Source organism: Triticum aestivum, chromosome 3A, assembly GCF_018294505.1.
Source record: "Triticum aestivum cultivar Chinese Spring chromosome 3A, IWGSC CS RefSeq v2.1, whole genome shotgun sequence".
NCBI lineage: Eukaryota > Viridiplantae > Streptophyta > Magnoliopsida > Poales > Poaceae > Triticum > Triticum aestivum.
This window is the reverse complement of record NC_057800.1, coordinates 600260232-600286554: the sequence shown is the minus strand read 5'-3', so window position 1 is coordinate 600286554 and position 26323 is coordinate 600260232. Positions and strand designations below refer to the sequence as shown.

The 26323-nt window shown below is 47.4% G+C and overlaps 1 protein-coding gene across 1 annotated transcript; it reads right to left on the bottom strand.

Moving 5' to 3' along the window:
* Positions 1-9067: 9067 nt before the first annotated feature.
* Positions 9068-15433, bottom strand: LOC123062491 (calcium-dependent protein kinase 3). The gene is made up of 7 exons (XM_044486026.1): positions 14604-15433; positions 13292-13435; positions 13053-13205; positions 11761-11876; positions 11479-11646; positions 9694-9924; positions 9068-9606 (listed from the first exon to the last, which is right to left on the bottom strand). The coding sequence occupies exons 1-7, from the start codon at positions 15283-15285 to the stop codon at positions 9457-9459; spliced, it is 1644 nt and encodes a 547-aa protein (XP_044341961.1). The 5' UTR covers positions 15286-15433; the 3' UTR covers positions 9068-9456.
* Between the last annotated feature and the right edge of the window lie 10890 nt (positions 15434-26323).

Sequence of the window (26323 nt, the reverse complement as noted above, 5' to 3'; positions counted from 1 at the left end):
GGCTGCCTTGGTATTAGACCCAGTAATTGGCGGATATCACTTCACACGAGTCTTGATGGACGGCGGCAGCAGCCTAAACCTAATATACCAGGATACAATCCGCGGGATGGGGTTAGACCCAACACAAATTCGCCATAGCAATACTGCCTTTAAAGGAGTAACGCCAGGCCCAGGGGCTCGTTGTATGGGCTCCCTCCTACTACAAGTTATATTCGGCTCCCCCGATAACTTCCGTAGCGAGCATTTAACCTTCCACATCGCTCCGTTTCAAAGTGGCTATCAAGCACTGCTCGGGCGCGAAGATTTTGCTCGCTTTAATGCAATACCACACTACGCCTCCCTCACACTCAAGATGCCCGGTCCACGTGGCATCATTTCAGTGCACGGAAATATCAAGCGATCTCTGTGCGCCGAAGAGAGTGAGGCTGCCTTGGCAGCCACACACTAAAGGCGCCCGGACTAGCCAAAGCGCCCCATAGGTCGTCAAGACCTTAGACACAACTAATCGAGTCCCGCACTGCTACTTATACCGAATAAATGGTCACACCCCTATTTACAAGGGGCTCAATGCGCGCAGACATGTGGCCATTCCTCCTCATCTTGAATTATGCATAGTTTCTTTAGTTATCTTTTTGCACGACAACCTTTTTCACCTAAATTCCTCTCTTTTACAGACGATCATTGTGCCACACCCGTCCAGGATATGACACAACGGAGACACAGGCGCAGACGTGCAGCAGGGATCCGCTCCAAGGATTCTTTTTAGATTAAGACCCTGCGTAAACCTTTTTTACTGTCTCTTGTTGATACATATCCATCGTTGAGAAGGATGCTAACGTCTTGGCATGTGGCCACGCCAGACCAATGCACGTACCTGGACATAAGGGGCTTCTTACGAAGGCCGTTATTTAGGCCCGGTTTATACCACAAAGACCGAATACCTTAGGGAGTGTTCGGCGTCGCGAGTTTGGCCCTATATGCATCAGCTCCGAATCATTGTCTTTGGTCAAATGTTGGGTTTGCCCGGCTCCTGTGTTTTGGTGCCTTACGTTCCACTTTACCGGCTAAGGTAGCACCAGGAGAACTTGTGCGATTGTGCCCTGGTTCATCCGGACGAGCACCTTAGTAGAGAAAGCCGAAAACTGACTGTCATGATCTAGCGCGAGACTAGTCAACCACTCGATGACCCATGGGAATGTTAGAATTCCTCCGCCTTAACGAAGGGCCGCTTTCCGGCCAGGCATATACGCACCCCGGGATCGGGAGAGTGCGGAGCCACCAGGGGCTATCTAGTAGCCCCACTGTCAAACTCCTATGGCTAAGTGAAAGTGTTAAAGCATTATAGTCCGGTTGCCTCGCTCGCTCCGCTATCACCTCCTTAATAGGATCAAGACGTTGGGTTAAGTGTGAACGCGTGTTTCTGCGAACACCTCCGCATTATATGCGTGGGGGTTGAAGCCGACGACTGCAATCTTTCAGGTTATACACATGTATACATAAACGGCCGCCCAGGAGGCATCACATTACTTTCAGGCAAAAGTATAAAAGTAGCCTTATGAAAATTTATAAAAGCATTTCGCTTACAATGAGATTACATGTCACTCAAACATAATATTTTTTGAGCACTGGGTCTCTATCAAACGAGCACCTTCGACCTATGGTCGAATCCTGTGCTGCAACAGTGGTAGCATCCATCTCTGCCCAGTATGCTTTAGCACGTGCAAAGGCCATTTGTGCGCCTTCTATGCACGCCGACCTCTTCATCGCATTTATGCGCGGCACCACGTCAAGGAACTGCTGCACCAAGCTGAAATAGCTGCTCGGTTTCGACCTTCCCGGCCATAGCTGATCCACAACAGACCTCATGGAGAGTCCGGACAACCTATTTAGTTCGGCCCATTCAGCTAATTGGTCCGTCAATGAAAGCGGACGCTCGGGAGAAAGGAATCGTTTCCAAAACAGCTAGTCTACTTCACGGTCCGTCTGACTCTGGAAGTATTTGGCCGCATCGGCAACGCTCGCCGCCAAATCCATATACACATCCTCCGAACTCCACAACCGATCCAGAGGGGCATACCGTGAATCTCTGAACTTCCTCTGCAGCATAAAGGATTTCCCGGCTACAATATCCCCGACTTCCCGCGGCTCCTCCTTCTTTGCCCTCATAGCAGAGCGGAGGTCTTTGCCCGTTGCAGCAACCTTCTCAAGGTCCGATGCCTTTGCCTGGTTTTCCTTTTCAAGAGCCCGGCAACGGTCAACGGCGGCTTTTAATTCTACGGCCATATTGGCCATCTTATCCCGGCTCTCGCCATGCGCGATCTTCTCGGCCCGCAACTCTTCGGCCGCCTTCAAAGCAGCCGCATTACCCAATCTCGCTTGTTCCTTGGCTCGGGCAAGTTCCGCCCGCAAGGCTTCAACAGTGGCAGCTCCATCTGCAGTAATAACATGTTAAATATACTGGCTTTATGCTGCTCTTACTATGCGGCGTTTACCGGATAATAACACCTACCCTGCGCCTTGTCAAGCCTTTTGTTAACAAGCTCGATGTCGGCGTCTGCCGCATCCAACTGCCGTTTTAAATGGGCAAACTCGCTAGTCCGGCTAGCCACCGGAGCTTCCATCACCTGCTCATAAAAGCAGTATGGTTACTACCTGGGATTATGATCCTCTGATCGTCATCGTTCCCAATGACAACCAGAGTCTCAGGGGCTACTATCTACACAGGGCACACTTAGCATGTACAGGACTATCATACATTATTTTACGTACCTCAAAACCTGTCAGTAGACTCATAAAAGCTTTATGCAATCCACTTTCGGCGGACAAGATTCTCTCCATCACCGTATTCATCAGCACACGGTGTTCATCTGAGATGGCCGCTCGCCCCACCAACTCCCTCAGGACATCCGACCGCACACTAGACGGCGACGGGCTCGTTTGTCTGCTCTCTTCGGGAGCCGGACACTGGGAACTTCGGGGGTCGACGGGATTATCTTCTGGCCTTGCTGGACTCGGAGAGGCCCTCCGCGATGACACTTCAGGGTCGCCCACTTCCGGAGCGGAGGAGTCCAGAGGAGGCATTTCGCTCTCCATCATCTCTGGAAGAAGATCCCCCGAAGACGAGCTCATTTGAGAGGGGCTAAGGCCCGAACTGCAAAGATACATGCAGTGGTTATCTTCTCAGAAGAAAAGACGACATATCTGTACTATTAAGGTATTTTGGGTCACTTACGACTCGTGGGAGAATTGATCCCTCCGCGGACTTTGTGCGGCAACCGCACCCCCCGGGGTGGGACCCTCTGTGGGAGACTTCTTCTCCCGTTTGGAAGCTTTGGCTTCCGAATCCCCAGAAGCAATCCTTTTCCTCTTCTGGTCGTCTTCCTTCACGGAGACGCTCGCTCCCTCGGCTAGAGCGGCCAGCGTTTGGGGCCCGCGACCGCCCGCATTTTCCTTCAAGGGCTCCGGGCAAGGTGCGAGCTGGAGCATCTTTTCCAATATCGGATTTTCCAAACCCTCAGGAAGGGGGGGCGAGCACCGAATCAACTTCGCCTTCGTTAGCCAGTCTTGGTCAAAAAGCAAACTCTCATAAATAACTTCGCATCAAAGGAGAGGTAGTACGCTCGGTTGGAAGACGCCTTACCTGTTCGGCGGCGCGGTTGCTACTCAGGCCCACATCCTCGGTGATTTCCGGACACTCCACTTGAGGTCCGAAGAACGACTTGTACATCTCCTCGTGCGTCAGGCCGAGGAAATTTTGAATGGCGCGCGGTCCCTCGGGATTGAACTCCCACAAGCGAAGAGGCCGGCGTTTGCAAGGCTGGACTTGACGAACCAGCATAACTTGTGTTACCGCGACCAAACCGAAATCTCCATTAAAGAGATCTTGAATGCGGCTTTGCAGTATAGGCACGTCCTTGGCTGGACCCCAGCTCAATCCTCTGCTAATCCATGACATCAGTTGTGGAGGAGGGCCCGGGCGGAAAACGGGGACGGCCGCCCACTTGGCACTTCTAGGAGCCGTGATGTAGAACCACTCCTGTTGCCATAATTCAGACACCTCTGGAATGGAACCTTTGGGCCATGCAGCTCCCGTCATCTTGTGTATTGAGGCGCCTCCACACTCCGCATGTTGCCCCTCGATCATCTTCACTTTTACTTCAAAGGTCTTGAGCCATAGGCCAAAGTGAGGGGTAACCCGGAGGAAGGCCTCGCACACAACAATAAATGTCGTGATATGAAGAAAGGAGTCCGGAGCTAGATCATGGAAATCTAGCTCGTAGTAAAACATCAAGCCCCTGACAAAAGGATCCAATGCAAGGCCTAGACCTCGGAGGGAGTGGGAGACGAACACGACGCTCTCGTTGGGTTCGGGGGAGGGGACGGCCTGCCCCCGGGGAGGCAGCCGATGCAGAATCTCGGCGGTCAGATATCTGGCCTCCCTCAACTTTTTGACGTCTTCTTCCGTGACGGAAGAAGGCACCCATCGGCCTTGAAGGCTAGATCCGGACATGACTGAAGGTTCGGAGCACCTGACCTGAACTTTGGGCGTTTGAGCTTGAGGTGGGGGAAGGATTCGATTGAGCACGGGAGGGAAAAATAAAAGGCCTCGTCCCTTTATAAAGAGGGTGGATATCGAGCGTCCTCTCCGTGTTCGTTTGGACTTGCCTATGATCTAGGAGTCCTAGAAGCGGTTGGGTTACCCACGCCCGTATCGATGAGAATCCCGGAATAAGGGGACACGATCTCTGCTTTGACAAGACGTGCCAAGGAAACCGCCTCGCATGACGCGCTGAGGTGGGATAATGAAACGACTCGGACAAAAGCTTGGTCGTGGTGTGTCGCACTACGGAATATGTCAGCAGATTAGATTTGTGTAAATATTATTCTCTCTATGGCAATATGTGGAAAACTTATTTTGCAGAGCCGGACACTATCTTTGTGTTTACAATCTTCTATAAAGTACTTGGAGGAGGAACCCGCCTTGCAATATCGAAGACAATCTGTGCACCGGACTCGTCGTCATTGAAGCCTGATTCAGGGGCTACTGAGGGAGTCCTGAATTAGGGGGTGTTCGGATAGCCGGACTCCTAGACTATGAAGATACAAGATTGAAGACTCCGTCCCGTGTCCGGAAGGGACTTTCCTTGGCGTGAAAGGCAAGCTTGGCGATACGGATGTTCAGATCTCCTACCATTGTAACCGACTCTATGTAACCCTAACCCTCTCCGGTGTCTATATAAACCGGAGGGTTTTTAGTCCGTAGGACAACATACACATCAACAATCATATCATAGGCTAGCTTCTAGGGTTTAGCCTCTCTGATTTCGTGGTAGATCTACTCTTGTACTACCCATATCATCAATATTAATCAAGCAGGACATAGGGTTTTACCTTCATCGAGAGGGCCCGAACCTGGGTAAAACTTCGTGTCCCTTGCCTCCTGTTACCATCCGGCCTAGACGCACAGTTCGGAACCCCCTACCCGAGATCCACCGGTTTTGACACCGACACCCACCATCACTGCTGCGACTCAGTTGGCATCGACGCTAGCCAAGATCCCAGCATCGAACGGGATTAGACCGTAACGGCTGGGAATCGAACCCTAGCGCCTGGTCTAAGAGCCTCCGTTGTAGATGCCCTATGGCGGGTCTGTATCAGTCCGTTGAGCGGTCCGGACGTATTTTTACTAGCAAACCCAAGACAAGCTGGGGACTTTGCCGAAGTCCGGACAGCACACACGTAGGACTCCGACACCCTCGGCCCACCCAAAACCCTCCTAGACAACGCGCCTCCACCTCCCATATTCTCTATTTCCCTTTTTCTCTCTTGCCTTCGCCGCCGCTCAACCACCCCGGCCGCCCAGGCACACCCTTGTCGGTACTCGACGGGTCTGTAACCTCCAGCTGTACACCCAGGATCCAAGCCACTACTTCTCCGCAACCATTCCACACCTCTCCTCCAACCACCGCGCGGGCTCCTACGGTACTCACCATGCCTTGCAACTGCTCGGTGAAATGCCCGTGCTAAATTTTTTGGCCTTTCTTATTTGAAGCAATGGATTTGGGTATGGAGTACATATATACGAGCACTATGTTGAGTCGTTAAACTGCTCGTCCGACGAGGAGGGCTACACGAATGAGACGGCGGTGATGTAGGCAGTCCTTGCAGACGTGGTGCGCACGGAAACACATGTTCCCAATTTCAAGGGATCGATCAAGGGTCATCAAGTGCTCGTGCGCAACAGGGCGCGCGGGCATTTGACACTGATGTCTGACTACTTTGCTCCCGATACCCTCTTTGCGAACAATTTTCGTCGGCGGTTTCAGATGCGCAAAAATGTCTGCGATCGTCTCTACTATGGGGGTCGGGTTTTTATGACTACTTCATCTTGAAGAAGGACGCCGTCGAAAGGGTTGGATTCTCTGGTTACCAGAAGTGCACAGCCACATTGCAGATTCTTGCATAAGGCACGGCCGTTGATTCATGGGACGAGTACCTATGAATGTGTGAGAGCACATGCGGAGATGCCATGGTCAGGTCCTCAACTGTCGTGGTCTCGGTGTTTGTACCTCAATACCTGAAAGAACCAAATGTCACGGACACCGAGAGGCTCTTGGCAATCTCGGAAGCAAGAGGGTTGTCAGGTTTGCTCGGATCTCTTGACTGCATGCATTGAAAAATGAAAGAACTCCCCGAAAGCTCTACAAGGGCAATATCACGGGCATGTTAAGAAGCACACCATCATTCTTGAAGCTGCTGCATGTCCAGGTCTCAGAATGACATCAGTGTGCTGCAGCGATCACCGTTGTTTGCGAGACTAACTGAATGAAAAGCTCCTCCATGCTATTATACTGTTAATGGGCATAAGTACAACATGGGTTACTATCTGGTTAACAGTATCTATCCTTCGTGGGCTATCTTTATCAACATTATCTCTAACCCAGTTGGCCAGAAAAAGGCTCACTAAAAGTGATGATTCTAGCCCAGTTTCTTATGGTGGGCCAATAGTGAGTTGGTTTGGGATTTTTTTTCCTATACTTAATTATTTTTCTTCATAGACATATGCGGCTAGTTAAGTGTGCGGGCTAAAAAATATTTGGGACGGGATGTATGCGGGCAGTGCTGAACCGCCAGCTTCCGCATCAGTTTCCGCGGACTGGTCCGTGGATGGATGCTAAGCATATTTGCGGGTCAGCCTTGAAGATGCCCTTAGGAGTAGTATGTTTTTTTTTTGCGTTTTTAATAATAAATAAGAAAACAATCTGTTTATTTGTTGGGACTGGGGCAGAAAAATTTGCTTCGATTTCTGTAGGGCCAAGTGCTTATAGACAAACCCTAAAAAACCCTGGGAGGTCCCCTAAAAGAAAAAAAACTGGGAGGCTGGGGCGATCAAGGCCGGCCGGCCGGCCAGGTCGGCCCCCGTCCACAAACACAAAGCCGCTGTTTCTTCAGTTAATGAAGGTCCCATTGCATGATTGGGGAGACTGATTAATCATGCGCCCCGCCCTGCCCTGACAAACCCACCACGTAGGCACAACACGACGAGACCCGCAGTCTCCAACTGTCGGCAGGGGGCATCATCGCCGCCGCGCCGTATCCCCGCCGCAATGGGGCAGCCGCGTCGCTCTCCCGCAGCCGCGAGCAGGAGCAGGTAGGAGCGGCCGATCTTCTTCCCGTCACATTTCACGCACGTGGATGTACGCCCGGCCGGTGCAGCGCCGCAAACGCGCGCGGGGCACCGCCAGCCGTCAGTCCGTTGGTGCGAACGGAGGGAGACGCGCTGCCGACGCGACGCGGCGCTTTCCCCCGCCGGCGATTTAGCGGCGCGCCGCACGCGCCATCGCCCCGAATTCTCTGCTGCTGCTGCTGCTGTGCTCCGTATCTTTCGCCTCGCTATCGGCCACGCGCGGGATCACAATCGCGTCGATCCAGCCAGCGGATCGCCGCTCTTGAGGCGCAATGCAGCTGGTGGAACAAACTCGGGGCGACAGCGACCCCGACCTGATCAGCCTGATCGTTTTACGTGGCTCACTCTACAACGACACTAATCTATTTCTAGGGCAGCCAGGGTCCGTGGATCTGGCCACGTAGCTCGCCCCGGATATCTATCTAATGATCTACTATCTGTCTATCTCCGGCCGCTTTTTCGACGACCAAGTGTCAGGCGTGTGTGCCGCGCAGGCGCTCCACGTAGCCGCCCACGGCGCTGTGCGCGGGCGGCACCACACGACAGGTCCCGCCGATCCGGGGGGTTGCGATCGCCAAACCAAAAGACGATGATATATTTTATATGATGCCGTGGCGGAAAGCGGGGCCGCCGCCGCCGCCGCCGCACTGGTTTATTATTCCGGCGGCGGGGGGGAGGGGGGAGCGACAGAACCGGGTTGGGATATATGCATTTTGTTTGCTGTTGCTGTTGCGTTTTTGACCTCCGGCCGCATGCGCTTACTAAAAACGCTTACTAACATAATAGAGCCGTGAGCCTCCCGGCTTGATCTTGTCCCCCGAATTCAACGGCATCACTCTTCGTCCTGCTAGCACTCCCACCCTACTACCTATTATGATGCTCCGCTGCTGATGCTCGACTTCTGGGTTCTGATCATCCAGCGGCATTGCGAAACCCTGCTTCGGACGTGGTTTTTTTAACTCCTGCGGCATGGTATCGGTCCCCTGCTTATGGGTTACGAAAGCATCGATCGGAGAAGAACAACTTGGGTGAAAATGGAACGGCATCTGCCATTATTTGTACCTTGTGTACTAGGTGCACAAGAACAACTTGAGTGAAAATGGAACGGCATCTGCCATTATTTGTACCTTGTGTACTAGGTGCACATTGTCTCCGGCATCTGCTATTATTTGTACCTTGTGTATTAGGTGCACATTGTCGCGTCTCTTTCGCTAGCACACTGCTTTTTTTTTCAGAGAACACGGCAGCACCTTCTTTTTAACACAGCACAGTCATAGATGCTAACATACACGCACATACACCCAATTCTATGAATGCACACACATACCTGTATCAACACCTCCGAGATACTGAGCCGGCACATCTTATTTCAGACACATCTACACCAAATCTAGAAACTGTATTTGTGTGCGGCAAAACATTGTACTCCCTCCGTTCGCTTTTATAAGGCGTTTCAGACAGCTGGGTTTGAACTGTTTAGTACACTGTCTGAATTTGCTAAAACGTCTTATATAAGTGAACAGAGGGAGTACAACACTTGGCATCAGTAGTTCAGAAAGCAGGCGCAATGCTCTTGGCACATCGCTCACCAGTCACCACGCGCGTGCCATTGCCACTCATCCACGAGAACTAATTACACATGTAAGCCAATCAGGGGGGGTTCCACCTATCTAAATTTCCACGCAAAACGACCATGACAAAAACTAAAGGAGCTGCTGCTTAGTGGGGCCCAAATGCCTAACTACATGCACAAATAAACACCATGTTTTTTACTCCACGCCCAATTTGACGGAACCGTCCTTCACAAGCTTCATGCTAAGGCTGTTGAATCTGCCTCTCGAGTAGTGCCGTGATGCCTTTCTCCAGTCTGTGCCCGTCTTCATCATCGCCACGAATTCGTCGTAGCTAATTTTGCCATCCTACAGTTGATGCCAAGAAAAGCAGACCATCTTTTAGTCAATCAGAAACGATGCTGGCTTTACGAGGTAGTACAAGGGAATCGTCACCTTATCGGTGTCAACTTCTTGCAGTATGTCATTCACAACTTCCATGCTATCAGCTGCTCCGTCATCCTTCAGAGCCTCTCGAAGCTCGTCCGGCTCGATGTAACCATTGCCATCCTTGTCAAAGAATAAGAAGGCCCGCCGAAGGTGCTCATCATTTGCCATCCTTTGCAGATGAAGAGAGACAGCTAGAAATTCGGCATAATCTAGTACTCCTTTACCGTTTGTATCCACCTGTTTACCAAACCATTAGGTGGTCAATAAAACGTGCTGAGTATACCATACGAACTAATGCGAGTAAATCCGAGAATTTATCCCAGCTTTATCTACTGCCCTCCCTGTGCCAAATAGTTATACTGCTGCTAATTGCAACCATCAACTCAAACAAACATAACCCCTCACATGATACCATGGAAAAATAAATTGACAATCTCAATCCACCCAAGAAAACTCAACAAATCGCATGTCTCATGGTAAAAGAAAATGGTCTAATGATAAGACTGATAGGAGAGTATATAATGATGGAATCAAGGTAAAATTACCAGGCAAACATCAAACAGAGAGGCAATAAGTTATTTCAAGCAGGATGAGAAAGTGAGTCGACACACTGTCAATAACTGGACAAGGCCGCTACATGTAAGTATGAAGATGATACAAACTAAAACAGTAACTCTACGTCTGATGCAAATGATGCAAACCAAAACCATTATGGTTGCTAAATGGAATGAGTACTCAATACTAGCTTCTCTAGCTTTTGTCAGCTAGAAGGGAATGAGTCACATTAACCTAGGCCAAGTGGAGAGCTAGAATAAATATCCATTGGGAATTTTCATTTCTAGTCTGGCGAGAAATGTCAAACACATCAAGCTGTACACTGAATGTAAAATACATGAGCAACTAAGGGGCTAAGTCAAATAGTTGCACCAAATCACCACCAGATACAAAGTTTGACATGTTAAACAATGGAATAGCATCTAAAAAGCAGCTGGCAGAAGGAAATGGACAGCCCAAACAGAACATTTGATGAGAAAGGTTGTTTATCATCATGGAAAAGCACTAAGAAACAGCTGTTGAGGTCACAAGTTTGAGCCCTCCTATCTTAATGTTTTTGAAACTGCTGATCTAATTAAATTAATTCGACCACATTTATTTACCATACTGTGGAATATAAGAGAATGGCCTACAATGGATGCAAAAAATGAAACAGTCATCATAGTGATTTGAACATTTGTTAGCTGTGGGATCATTTAACATTCCACTGAAATTCCGTGATGATCTGGCAAATGAAAATGAAAGACCTAGAGGGCAAGGACACCTGGGGCATACATGATATTGCCTTTGCTATGTGGTTCTTTGTTGTATATCAAATCTTTTGGAGCTACGCATAGTTTAACCAAAACTATCACAAAACCACATGGCTGTTTATTTCGTACACTTAAAAGTTTGGTTTGACACACATTTCGTTGCAGATGAACCATTCACCATATTTGAGATGAATTTTGGCACAGAATTGATGCTCAGTGGGCCAGGTGACCGCATTTTTTGGCATACCTCACGGAACTACAGTGGCAATTACTGACCACTGAACTGAATAACATAGTTCTGCCGTGCTGATAGTTTGGTCAAAGTATGTGTGCTTTCATGAACTTACTCCTTTCGATAGCAATGCTCCCAAAATATGTGGCTTGTTAGCCACCAATTGGTGTTCTCGAAAAATAGACACATGTCTTGCCTCATGTTTTTAAATAAAGAGTAGAGAATAAAGGTTAAACTCTTTGCAATACTTACAGCTTCAATAAGCATCTGCACTTCTGATTCCACAAGGTGAGAGCCAAATTTTGCTATCCCACTCTTCAATTCTTCACAAGAGATAATGCCATCATTGTCAGTATCCATTGCCTTGAACATCTCCTTTATGTCCTCAACTTCCTCAGCAGACAAATGATCAGCAATGACCTGGTAAAAAATTATACGCCATATATGTCACACAACAAGTAAATTGCCACAGCAATGACTTGCAAAATAGTTGAGCAGACCAGGATGGAAAGGCTAAATGAGCTAGGTGCATACTCTTAGAGCTCTTCTTTTGAATCTATTCATTCTCGAAAATTGCTTAAGCCTTGACTTGACAATATCTCCAAGAGGAACGTTTGGAGCTTTCTTAGCATTTTGAAGCCAATGGTGCTCTGTGAAATAAAAGTTGATGTCATGAAATTACTTACACGGACGTATAACAAACCAGGGGAAAATAAGAATTCAGAAATACTGGCAAAAAAGACAAGATGCTTAAGAAGCCTTTCCATTACAAAGCAGACCACAATTTTGACCCCAACATTCTTTCAGGTTGTAGCACAAATAATAAAATGCCCAAGCTGTAATAATGCGCATCCAGATGACTGAAATTGGTCTATGTTCTGTTTAACATGTGCGCTTAGGTGGCAAAGTGTCTGATCTCTCTGAATTCGAAACAATAGAGCTGATTAAGCACAAGTTTTAAGATGGAAAATTTCAGGTGCCCTTCTGTTGAAGTTTATGCTTATAGATTCTGCGATGCAGAAAACTATCTGACACAACAAAAGAATTTGTAACGTGTGCTTCAGATAGGCAGATAAAATCAACACACAGATTTCAGGGTTGGTTACCAAGTTTGTGTGGCAAACAAGTCTGTATTTATGAAGTACTCCGTCTGTAAACTAATATAAGATCTTTTAGATCACTAAAGTAGTGGTCTAAAAGGTATTATATTAGTTTACAGAGGGAGTAACTTGAAACTCGAATATTACCTCCGTCCCAAATTACTTGTCTTAGATTTGTCTAGATACGGATGTATCTAACACTAAAATGTAGACAAATCTAAGACGAGTAATTCGGGACAGAGGGAGTACTTCATATCAGATTTACACATGTAGTACATGACAACTTGAAATTCAATTACTCCGGAGTTATAGATGTAGTACATGAAAAAACTTGAAACTTCACAGTTACTTCAGAGCCACCATGATCATCAAATCAGGCAGCTAATTAATGCACATTGGCCGTGCTGTTTCGGTCATTCCACATTGCATTAACGGCTAAAATGGATGGTAAATGCTAAAATGCAATGGCAGTGGCAAAACCATAAAAAGAACTAACGGAACTGTGGAATTTTCATTATTAAACAGAAAGTAATGGCATGGCCATAATTCCAGACGAGACTAGTGGCACCGACATAAATTTCCATGGGTAGATTGTGGCATGATGCTATATTTCTGGAAGGAACAGAAATGAAAAATGTGGAGTTTTACAGTGGCAATTACTGACCACTGAACTGAATAGTTTCTGCAGGGAAGTAGGCAAGAAGCATAAGTGTGCCATGTACATACCAAGAACCTGCTTTGCAGTTAACCTGAGCTTTGGATCTGGTTCCAACATACGTCGAACCAAATCTTTAGCATTTTCCGATACATTAGGCCAGGGTTCTCGCTTAAAATCGATATTCCCACGAAGAATAGCTTGTGCTACCCCTTGTTCGGTCTCTGCAATATTTTCATGTAAGCTTTCATGAAGAGTAAAGATAAAGGCACAAAGCCAATGACAGATAAGGTTTGAATTAGTGTAGTACCAGCCCAAAACGGAGGAACTCCACATAGTAAAATATATAAGATAACCCCGGCACTCCATATGTCTATTTCCGGTCCATAGTTTCTCTTCAATACTTCGGGAGCCATGTAATAGGGGCTTCCAACAATTTCTGAAAACTTTTCACCTGAAAAAAATTAACACATAACGAAAGATTCAGATGAAAATATATCACTTTCTGTCCAAAAAGGCACACTGTGCAATCGCTGTATATCAACAACATTGCTAGCGACGCTACAATGTTTTATTTCAGGAACGGACTATGGCGCGACGGACAGAGAGCGTAAATCGCCCAGTACCACGGTCCACTCGACGTCAGCAAAGCACATCAACACCCTAAGTCCCAACCAGTAAGCATACTTGATAAGCTATGATCACTACTGGTGTTTAAGTGTCACTGTGAGGATGAACTGCTAACGTGAATAGTACTTCCTAGATTACAATTACTTTTTCTTATCTATAAGATTTGGTATGAGTTGGTTCCTTACATTATCTCATAGGGTTTGGTCGACACGCATTCTCTACATGAAGATAAAGGACAGGATTGTATCTCCAAAATTAAGTAAAATGGAAGACACACCATCCATCCCCTTGTCCTAAAATCCCCTCTCCTCCATTAAGCCATGCTCTCAGATCCAGACCCTGTCAGTATGGTAGATACATCCAGCATCCCTTCCTAAACTGTAATAATTTCAGTGTTACATAATTTATCCTAAAGTACAGCCCACCAAGCTCACCTCACACTGAAGAACTGAATGTAATCAGTGCAAAATGGCTAAATTTAGCAACAACTGATGTTCCACCACTTGCTTCTTCCGATTCCTAGAAGTAGTAGGCTGACACTAGAGACGTCCTAGATCGTGGACCTAAAGCACCAAACACAGAACCCACAACACGATGTTCAGCAAACCAAATAATCGAGGCTAAACCAACAGCATAGAGGGTTGACATTGAACTAATGCCATATCAAGCCAAATAGCGGAGTAAAGGCGATGCATATACATTATCCACTTGGTTGGATACTCCAGAATCCTGCCTTCAAAATACTAGCTACAGTCGCATTCGCTGTCCAACCCAAATTCCTTCCGATAATCCTAAGTTCTGAATGAAAGAGACACCAACCAAGCAACGGCATTCAGCTACCGGGATGTCCATTGCCAGCACTCCACCTAAGACTAAGAGAGTCCATTAAACCAATATAAATCCCGCCACGTTTTTTTTATTCATCCAGAAATGCAGATTCTCCCAAATTGGGAAACGGATCTAAGATTCCAGTCCAGGGGAGGTTGGGTTACCGGGCTTGAAGAAAATGGAGAGGCCGAAATCGATGGCCTTGAGCGGCGAGTTCTCCTTCTTGTTGGCGAAGAGGAAGTTCTCGGGCTTGAGGTCCCGGTGGATGACGCCGTGGCGGTGGCAGAGCTGCACGACCTCGACGATGGTGCGGGTGACGTTGGCGGCGGCGCGCTCCGTGTAGTGGCCCCTGGCAACGATGCGGTCGAAGAGCTCGCCGCCCTCGCAGAGCTCCATGACGAGGTGCACGGCGCCCTCGTCCTCGCACGCCTCCCGCAGGGACACGATGCTGTGGCTGCGGGGCAGGTGGCGCATGATGGCCACCTCCCGCCGCACGTCCTCCACGTCGACGGGGGTGCGCAGCTTGCGCTTGGAGATGGACTTGCAGGCGAGCTGCTCCTTGGTGTCCCGGTCGACGCAGAGGTACGTGACCCCGAACTCGCCGCGCCCCAGCTCCCGGTCCAGCAGGTACTTGTCGTCGATCCCGCCGATGAAGTCGCACCCCTCCTCGCCCAGCACGGCCAGCCGCTTCGCCCCTCCGCCTCCGCCTCCTCCGCCCGCCGCCGCGCCCCCCGCGGCGCCGCTCCGAGGCTGGTGCGGCTTCCTCTTGGCGGCGGCGGCGGGGAAGTGCGAGGACTTGACGTCCTCCCGCGCGGCGGCGGCCGGCGAGCGGCAGCAGTTGCCCATGGCCGCGCGCGGGGATCAGGTGGGCGGGGGGCTAGGGTTTGCACGGCATTGCCCGGCTGGGTTGGAGGGAATTGAAGGGCGCTCGCTCTACTCTACTCTACTCTACTCTACCCCTGCCAGCGGAGAGAGCCTACACGCGGAGGGAGGCAGGCGGACAGGGAGGGAGTAGAGGAGCAGTAACTGTGTCGCCCGCCGGGTAACGTAACGCAACGTAACGGCATGGCGGGGGCCGTTCGCGCGCGCGTGTGCATGACCGGTGGGGCTCTGGCGCTTCTGGGCCCGTTTCCGCGTGCGCCTTGCGGTTCGGCGGTGGGGGGTTTGACTGCGCCCGCGCACGGCGAGAGAGAAGAGGGGGATGGCGTGGCGTCGCTCCTTTTGTTTCCCTTTTTTCTTCCGCAAGATTTGCCGTTGCACACACGCAAGCAATGGAGTGGCACATCAGAAAAACAAAATATGTACGTATTTTTTAGCAGAAGAAAAACAATAATATTATGTACTGGGAATTCGTCTAGAGCTTTGGAATCTTACCTGTAAATGGAACTACGAATTTGTGTGTGTGAAGCTTTCGAAGTTGGGTAGCAGGGCCATGGCTTTCCAGGCATGTATAGCAAGGAACTGGAACAAGAAAGCTAAGGTACAGTGCAGTGGGCTTTTCGGGAGATTGTTGACATGAGAAAGCGACTGCGTGGGGGATTTATGGAGGATGAAGACCAGTGCACGGAAAATATTTTAATGTGTAATCAAGATATTGATTCATGAAATCATCGTGGCATTTATTTAAGCATTTGCTATGCTATTGATTCCTGAAATCAGCTTATCATTAAGTTAGGCTACAGTTGTTTGCCGTCCCGAGGACCAAGGTGGGTTGGGCATTCTTGACTTTGAGGTTAAAGAATAGGGTCCTCCTCATTAAATGGTTGTTTAAGTTATTGACGGAAGATGGTGTATGACAAACCTTTCTGAGAAGAAAATATGTGGGTTCAAAGGTGGTATCACAAATATACTGGAAGCCTAGGGACTCCCATTTTTGGGCGGGATAAATGGCAACGAAAAAATATTTCTTTCGCTATGGTTCATCCTCGAATAAGGATGGCTCCGAAATTAGATTCTGGGAGGATAAGTGGCTAGGTAATGCTACACTCCGGGAACAATATCCTGCTCTATACAATATTGTGCGTCACAAGGGCCAATGTTTTGAAATCATTTCCGCCAAATGTGACATTCAGAAGGGATTTAATTGAACCTAGTCTTCTATTGTGGAACATATTACTCCAGCGGTTAGCCATGGTACAGTTGTCACAAGGGTCCAATGTATTTCATTGGAACCTACATGGGAATAGAAAATTCTCAATGGATTCTATGTATAGAGCTTTGATCCAGACTGATGTGCTAGTTGATAATAATAAAAAGATCTGGAAGATGAAGATATCTCTTAGAATAAAATCTTTGCATGGTATCTTCGTCGCGGAGTCATTCTTACTAAAGATAACCTTATCAAGAGGAATTGGTATGGAAGTACACAATATGTCTTTGTCCGCATGATGAGACAATAAAACATTTATTCTTCCATTGTAAATTAGTTCGTTCTATATGGTCAGTTGATACGTCTCCAACGTATCTATAATTTTTTATTGTTCCATGCTATTATATTATCTGTTTTGGATGTTTATTGGCTTTATTAAACACTTTTATATTATTTTTGGGACTAACCTATTAACCCAAAGTCTAGTGCCAGTTTCTGTTTTTCCCTTATTTCAGTGTTTCGCAGAAAAGGAATATCAAATGGAGTCCAAACGAAATGAAACCTTTGGAAAAGTTATTTTTGGAAAGAAGGTAATACAGGAGTCTTGTAGTGCACGTCAAGGGATCAACGAGGAAGCCACGAGGCAGGGGGCGCGCCCACCCCCCTGGGCACGCCCTCCACCCTCATGGGCCCCTCGTGGCTCCCCTGATGTATTTCTTCCGCCTATATATATATATATATATATATATATATATATATATATATATATATATATACCCTAAAACGATCGGGGAACACAATAGATCGGGAGTTCCGCCGCCAGAAGCCTCCATAGCCACCGAAAACCAATCTAGACCCGTTCCGGCACCCTGCCAGAGGGGGAATCCCTCTCCAGTGGCCATCTTCATCATCCCGGTGCTCTCCATGACGAGGAGGGAGTAGTTCTCCCTCGGGGCTGAGGGTATGTACCAGTAGCTATGTGTTTGATCTCTCTCTCTCTCTCTCTCGTGTTCTTGAGGTGTTACGATCTTGATGTATCGCGAGCTTTGCTATTACAGTTGGATCTTATGATGTTTCTCCCCCTCTACTCTCTTGTAATGGATTGAGTTTTCCCTTTGAAGTTATCTTATCGGATTGAGTCTTTAAGGATTTGAGAACACTTGATGTATGTATTGCGTGGGATACCCGTTGTGATAATGGGGTATTCTATTGATCCACTTGATGTATGTTTTGTGATCAATTTGTGGGTTCCATCCCATAAACCTATGCATAGGGGTTGGCACACGTTTTCGTCTTGACTCTCTGGTAGAAACTTTGGGGCACTCTTTGAGGTTCTATGTGTTGGTTGAATAGATGAATTTGAGATTATGTGATGCATATCGTATAATCATACCCACGGATACTTGAGGTGACATTGTAGTATCTAGGTGACATTAGGGTTTTGGTTGATTTCTGTCTTAAGGTGTTATTCTAGTATGAACTCTAGGGCTGTTTGTGACACTTATAGGAATAGCCCAACGGATTGATTGGCAAGAATAACTTTGAGGTGGTTTCGTACCCTACCATAATCTCTTTGTTTGTTCTCCGCTATTAGTGACTTTGGAGTGACTCTTTGTTGCATGTTGAAGGATAGCTATATGATCCAATTATGTTATTATTGTTGAGGGAACTTGCACTAGCGAAAGTATGAACTCTAGGCCTTGTTTTAACGCATTGCAATACCATTTGTGCTCACTTTTATCATTACTTTTACAATGACAACTAGAGATCATAGTTCTTGTGCCATGCTTGATTAGCTAGGAGCTTATAATGGTTTACCTTGCGTGCCAACATGCTATTAAAATGGTTGTGATGTGGTATGATAGGGTGGTATCCTCGTCTGAATGATTTAAGTGACTTGACTTGGCGCATGTTCACGCATGTAGTTGAAACAAAATCAGCATAGCCTTCACGATATTTATGTTCATGGTGGATTATATCCTACTCATGCTTGCATTCGGTGTTGATTAATTTTAATGCATGTTCATGACTGTTGTCGCTCTCTAGTTGGTCGCTTCCCGGTCTCTTGCTAGCCTTCACCCGTACTAAGCGGGAATACTGCTTGTGCATCCAACTCCATAAACCCCAAAGTTATTCCATATGAGTCCACCATACCTACCTACATACGGTATCTACCTGCCGTTCCAAGTAAATTTGTATGTGCCAAACTCTAAACCTTCAAATAATTATCCTGTTTTGTATGCTCGAATAGCTCATGTATCAACTAGGGCTGTCCGTATCTTCCATGTTAGGCGGGTTATTCTCAAGAGGAGTGGACTCCGCTCCTCACTCACGAGAAAGTGGCTGGTCACTGGGATGCCTAGTCCCATGCTTTATGCAAACTAAATCAAAATAATTGCAAACAAAACTCCCCCTGGGACTCTTGTTAGTTGGAGGCACTCGTTGTTTCGAGCAAACCATGGTTTGATGCTTGTTGGTGGAAGGGGGAGTATAAACTTTACCATTTTGTTTGGGAACCGCTTATAATGTGTGTAGCATGGAAGACATTGTTGGAAATATGCCCTAGAGGCAATAATAAAATGGTTATTATTATATTTCTTTGTTCATGATAATTGTCTATTGTTCATGCTATAATTGTGTTATCAGGAAATCGTAATGCATGTGTGAATACATAGACCACAACACGTCCCTAGTGAGCCTCTAGTTGACTAGCTCGTTGATCAAAAGATAGTCATGGTTTCCTGACTATGGACATTGGATGTCATTGATAATGGGATCACATCATTAGGAGAATGATGTGATGGACAAGACCCAATCCTAAGCATAGCTCAAAGATCGTGTAGTTCGTTTGCTCTAGCTTTTCCGAATGTCAAGTATCATTTCCTTAGACCATGAGATTGTGCAACTCTCGGATACCGTAGGAGTGCTTTGGGTGTACCAAACGTCACAACGTAACTGGGTGACTATAAAGGTACACTACGGGTATCTCTGAAAGTGTCTGTTGGGTTGGCATGAATCGAGACTGGGATTTGTCACTCCGTATAACGGAGAGGTATCTCTGGGCCCACTCGGTAATGCATCATCATAATGAGCTCAATGTGACCAAGTGGTTGATCACGGGATCATGCATTACAGTACGAGTAAAGTGACTTGCCGGTAACGAGACTGAACGAGGTATTGGGATACCGACGATCGAGTCTCGGGCAAGTAACGTACCGATTGACAAAGAGAATTGCATATGGGATTGATCGAATCCTCGACATTGTGGTTCATCCGATGAGATCATTGAGGAGCATGTGGGAGCCAACATGGGTATCCAGATCCCGCTGTTGGTTATCGACCGGAGAGTCATCTCGGTCATGTCTGCGTGTCTCCCGAACCCGTAGGGTCTACACACTTAAGGTTCGGTGACGCTAGGGTTGTTGAGATATTAGTATACGGTAACCCGAAAGTTGTTCGGAGTCCCAGATGAGATCCCGGATGTCACGAGGAGTTCCGGAATGGTCCGGAGGTGAAGATTTGTATATAGGAAGTCAAGTTTCAGCCATCGGGAAGGTTTTCGGGGTGATCGGTATTGTACCGGGACCACCGGAAGGGATGGAATCAACATTTGACTTCGAAGCAACTTGAATGACACAACTCAAAACAAAAAACAAAGGATTGGCTTGCAGAATAAGCCGGAACAAACATATGATAGAGATTTCGTCCGAAGTTTTCATGGTGGGGCCTACACGGGCTCGATCGTACAGCACCATCATGTACAGGGCAGTGCACATGACATACGAAGCGTTCCCGAGTCGGCATAGCCAAGGACTCTTTAAGACACAACGAGACCATTGTAAAACCGACCGTGAATAGGCGGACCACTAGACGTCGAACCCCAATTTCATATCATACATCTGTCGGAAAGATATCCTACGAGCTACTTGAATTCCCACCTATGAAACTCCCGAAATTTTCCGGTTATGCAATCGGGTGTTGGGGATACAGGGGAAGCATAATATCTCACCCAAACTAGCAAATCCTACATCCAGCTGTATCCATCCTTCAACACATAACCAAGAAACCCTCGAAAATCATCTACCTCAACCTTCGAAAAGCATCCGTTATACAAGTTATGGCGATACTCCCGAACTCCCGCCCCAGTACTGGGTGGCGTCGAGGTTATCTCACCAACGAACTGCATAAAAGAGATTTTCGATGTCGGCGTACTAAACTCAGGTATTCCAGAACTGCAACGATAAAATTATGATGACAACACCTCAGAGCTCAACTCCCCGGGACACTTCCACTAAACCCCTGACAGGAGGCACCAAGACAATGTTCTCGTCATAAAACCATCGGAACGATTCCAAGATACCCGCGTGATCCTAAAAAATTTTTAGTGAAATTTGAGAAGAGAAGAGTCAAAACTCTACGTCAGGATGCCTTACCAGAGCGATGAGGAGACTGGGAAGTAAAAAGAATTCCTAAACTCTCCGATATATAATTCCTAATGACTCAAAACATTTTTCTAGACACAACTCGGCCGCTAAAAACGATCAAGCAATGGGTCTCCTAAGGTCGGGGAAGGCTCTGATACCAACTTGTAACACCCTCGATGCGACTATATCTCCCACGTGTCGAGGCACGACTTAGAGGCATAATCGCATTGAAGGCATATGTCGCAAGTGAGGTAATCTTCACACAACCCATGTAATATAATAAGGGAAAGAGATTACATAGTTGGCTTACAATCGCCACTTCACACAATTACATGAATAAAGCATTACAACAACCAAATACAATCAGGGCCCGACTACGGAGCCAAAATAAAAGAAGAACCCCAAATGCGACAAAGGTCCCCGATCGACCCCAACTGGGCTCCACTACTGATCAACTAGAATGAAAACAACACAAAGGACAAGATCTTCATCGAGCTCCTCCTGAGCTTGGTAGCGTCATCTGCACGGACTCATCGGCACCTGCAAGCTGGTTTTGGAAGTATCTGTGAGCCATAGGGACTCAGCAATCTCGCACCCTCGCGATCAAGACTATTTAAGCTCATAGGTAAGGCAAGATATGAGGTGGAGCTGCAGCAAGCGACTAGCATATATGGTGGCTAAACATACGCAAATGAGAGCGAGAAGAGAAGGCAAAGCACGGTCGATAAAAGTATGATCAAGAAGTGATCCTAGACTACCTACGTCAAGCATAACTCCAACAACCGTGTTCACTTCCCGGACTCCGCCGGAAAGAGACCATCACGGTTACACACGCGGTTGATTCATTTTAATTAAGGTCAAGTTTAGGTTTTCTACAACCGGACGTTAACAAATTCCCATCTGCCCATAACCGCGGGCACGGCTTTCGAAAGTTCAAATCCCTGCAGGAGTGTCCCAACTTAGCCCATCACAAGCTCTCACGGTCAACGAAGGAATAGACCTCCACCCGAGACATTCTGATCAGACTCGGTATCCCGGTACAACAAGACATTTCGACAGGGTAAAACTAAACCAGCCACACCACCCGAATGTGCCGACAAATCCCGATAGGAGCTGCACATATCTCTTTCTCAAGGCACACTCAGATGAGACTAGCTACGAGTAAAACCAACCCTCAAGTTTCCCCGAGGTGGCCCCGCAGGCAGCTCAATTCGGACCAACACTCAGCGGAGCACTGGCCCGGGGGGGGGGTAAAAATAATGATGACCCTTGGGCGCGCGACCCCCAAGGGAAAAGAAAAGGCTAGGTGGCAAATGGTAAAACCAATGTTGGGCATTGCTGGAAAAGCTTTACTTAAGGCGAACTGTCAAGGGGTTCCCATTATAGCTCAACCGCGTGAGGAACGCAAAATCCGGGAACATAACACCGATATTACGGAAATTAGGGCGGCAAGAGTGGAACAAAACACCAGGCATAAGTCCGAGCCTTCCACCCTTTACCAAGTATATAGATGCATTAATTAAATCAGATATATAGTGATATCCCAACAAGTAAATAAATATTCCAACAAGGAACGGCCTCCAATCTTCACCTGCAACTAGCAACGCTATAAGAGGGGCTGAGCAAAGCGGTAACATAGCCAATCAACGGTTTGCTAGGACATGGTGGGTTAGAGGTTTGACATGGCAATTTGGGAGGCTGACAAGCAAATGGTAGGCATCGTAGCATTGGCATAGCAAAAGAGCGAGCATCTAGCAAAGCAAAGATAGTAGTGATTTCGAGGGTATGATCATCTTGCCTGAAATCCCGCAAGGAAGAAGAACGAGTCCACGAAGAAGACAAACGGATGTAGATGAACGGGTCCTCACAAACGCGACGTTATCGAAACCAACCCGAAGAAGCAACACCGGAAAGAAGCAAACAACATAGTAAACAACCACGACATGAACATGGCAGGATGCACAATCAAGTATGATGCATGTCCGGTTTAAGTATGCATGGCATGGCAAAGTGCACAAATAATCCTACAAATTAAGTGGAGCTCAATATGCATCGGGATGCATATTGACAAAACACCACATCAATTATTTAGTTCTCTCTCGTTTATGTACCCCAACAATATTAAATGTTCATTAACATGGCAAGAGATGAAGCAAATGAAAACTACCTATCTAGTCAAGGTTAAATGAGGCCGGAAGCAACGAACAACAATTCCGGAAACTCCTCATATGCATAATTTAAGGTTTGGTACTGTTCTGCCCTAAACATTATTTTAGAGTTGTTTAACATGCAAAGTAAGGCCGCCATGTTAAACTAGGCAAAATTCTACCCCATTTACATATAAAGATTATTAAAATCGGAGTTACGGTTATTTAGTTATGAATTAAATCATTTTAACATGGCATAGGAGCAAAATAATGCAAACAACATTTTTAACATTTCAAACATAGATGAAAGTTGGATATTATTAATCTACACAAAATTCTGAGCAAGTTTCATATATAAAACATTTTAAACCGATGCACGGTTAGTGAGTTATTAGATGCATGAACTAGGAGGACTATTCTGCAAAACTGGCAATCCCTGGATAAATGGGCAAAATCGCTCCGCAGAAAAAACATGAATCGGACCGAATCTGGGCAAGCCCAGCAGTAGAAGGAAAAAAATGGGGCGTTGGGTGCTCTCTCACCATGGGCTTCGGCCCGGCTGGAGGGGAAGCAGGCCGAGGCGGGGGCGGCGCGCTGGGCCGGATGGAGCTGGCCTGGGAGGCCAAGGTGGCGCTGGGCCTTGGCGCCTGCGACTGGAGAGGAGGCCTGGCGCTGGCTGCGGGAAGCTGGGCCGACGATGCTGGGCCTTGGAGCTTCGGCCCATGCGGGGAGGAGGCGGAGGCGCTCGTCTCCCTCGATCCCGATGGGATCCCACAGGCAAGGGCGGCGGCGCCCGAGGTCAACGGCGAGGCGGCAGCGGCGGCTTGCCGTCGGGGAGGAGCAGAGGAGGCCCCTGAGGTGCGGATCCGGACGGGATCCGTCCGTTTCCGGCCGCCGTGGTGAAGATCCGGCGACAGAGGCAGCAAGGCGGCGAGAGTCGGCGCCGGCGACGAGGCTCAAAGGCGGCGGCGGAGGAAGACTCGGGCGGCGGCGGATCTGAGTGGCGGCGGGGAGACTCGGGCGGCGGCGACCGATTGGGCTCCGCGGGTCGGATCCGGGCCCGGCGGGCCTAGCGCGGTGGAGAAGGAGAGAGAGGACGGCGGCGCTGACGTGGCACACCGTGGTTGGTCGCGGCGGGCGGCACGGACATGTCCGGCGCGGGAAGAAACGTCCGGCGGCACGGATCTGAGAATTTTTAGGGTTAGGGGAAGAATGAACCGCGAATTTCGGAGGGGGGTGTATATATAGGCATAGAGGGAGCTAGGAGAGTCCAAATGAGGTGCGGTTTTCGGCCACGCAATCGTGATCGAACGACCAAGATGATGGAGCAGAGTTAGGTGGGTTTTGGGCCAAATTGGAGGGGGTTTGGGCTGCAACGCACACGAGGCCTTCTCGGTCCCTCGGTTAACCGTTGGAGTATCAAACGAAGTCCAAATGGTACGAAACTTGACAGGCGGTCTACCGGTAGTAAACCAAGGCCGCTTGGCAAGTCTCGGTCCAATCCGGAAATGTTTAATCCCCACACACAAAAGAAAGCTCGAAATGACCACCGGAGGAGAACGAAGCGCCGGAATGCAAAACGGACAACGGGGAAAATGCTCGGATGCATGAGACGAACACGTATGCAAAAGAAATGCGCATGATGACATGATATGCAAAGCATGACACGCAAGCAATGACAAGGCAACAACAACGAATAACTGAACGACACCTGGCACACCGGTCTCGGGGCATTACAACACTCCACCACTATGAGAGGATCTCGTCCCGAGATCTAGAATGGCACCGGAGGGACAACGGCAAAGAAAAAGAAGAGGTAAAACTAAGTTGCTTCATTGAAAAACGAGTGAAACCAAAGAACCTTACAAAGGTTGAACAAGTTCGAGAAAAGAATACAACGAAGGTGAACTAGGTCGAAAACACTCCGTTAGAAAAAAGGGACAAAGAGCATTGCGAAAAACCTTGAGGTTGCAGGGCAAGATATATATTGAAAACACTCCGGTTAAGGAAGGGGATCAAGGAAGACCAAATTCGGGCAGCGCTCCGGTTGAAATGGAAGGCAAAAACTTGATAAAATGAAAAGAACTTGAGCAAAAGGGCACGGCACTCCGGTTTAATGGATAGGCATGAAAAAACACGATCCTGACAAAGCAAGAAGATGGGTTGGAGAGAGCAACATCACCATGCCTCCGGAACGCAGGGAAACAAGATCTTGAGGGAGCACACTTACAACAAATGCTAAAACGGAGTTGTTGGAAAACCAACAACGAAAAGAATAAGCTTGGTATGGTCTTATGAAATGCATCTCAAATTAAGAGATGAAAAACCTGCCACTTCACGGGAAAAAGAATTGGATTGATAAGAACAAGGAGACGAGAAAACCTATTTCACCGGGAGGATAAATGAAGACTTGGGTCATTGGTAAGCAGTGTAAATAGCAACAATCCTTAGGGAAGGTTTTAGGTGAAATATAACCCAAGGTAATTCCAACGAAGAGGTTGATGGATTTGACATACCTCATTCCTAACAACATGTGGGTCATGAAACATGAACTCAAATTATCAAGAATGACATAATACCACCTCAAAAGATTAGATAGGAAGAACTGCACTCCCGATTACAAGATGAAGAATGCTTGAATTCCTCTGAAAGGAATCTCAATGAACACTTCGAGAAGGAGTATCAAACGAAAAGAAAAAGAAGTTGAAAACACAAAGTGAAACCTTGTAATGATTTAGATGGATCTCCGTGATAATTAGAGCTTGGAACTCCGGGAAAGAAAGATGAACAAAAGAAATCAAGACTTTTGATGACCCTTCGGAATAAGGAATTGAATTCACTCGATGAAACAAGAATAAGAATTACATTATGCTTATCCTTCACCAATTAAATTGATGACAATCAACGGATTTGACATATTACTTATTCTCGTAGAAAAGATTAAGAGAGAGATATCATAAATTTGAGAACGTCTTCAACGAACCATCGGTAGGAATTTGGAAGAACGAATAAATTGATAAAGAAGACCAATCTTGAACGAACCACCGTAAGAATTGGAAATGAACGAAGGGAAGATAAAGAAACACCGGGAAGAATTAAGCAAATGAACGAAGATGCTTGAGAGGATTTAGATACATGAGAACGAAGAGATCAAGAACTTATTAGAGGATATTTGATTGATGCACCGATAAAATTAGGAGGATGAGAGCTGAAAGCTGAGAACG

What these genes read in the sequence shown, in the direction of transcription:
- LOC123062491 (XM_044486026.1), bottom strand. Translation starts at nt 15,285, where the DNA reads ATGGGCAACTGCTGCCGCTCGCCGGCCGCCGCCGCGCGGGAGGACGTC. An exon ending in TGCAGATGCTTATTGAAGCT is followed by an intron (nt 9,925 to 11,478) that starts GTAAGTATTGCA and finishes TTTGGTAAACAG; the next exon opens with GTGGATACAAACGGTAAAGG. An exon ending in AAGAAGTTGACACCGATAAG is followed by an intron (nt 9,607 to 9,693) that starts GTGACGATTCCC and finishes CATCAACTGTAG; the next exon opens with GATGGCAAAATTAGCTACGA.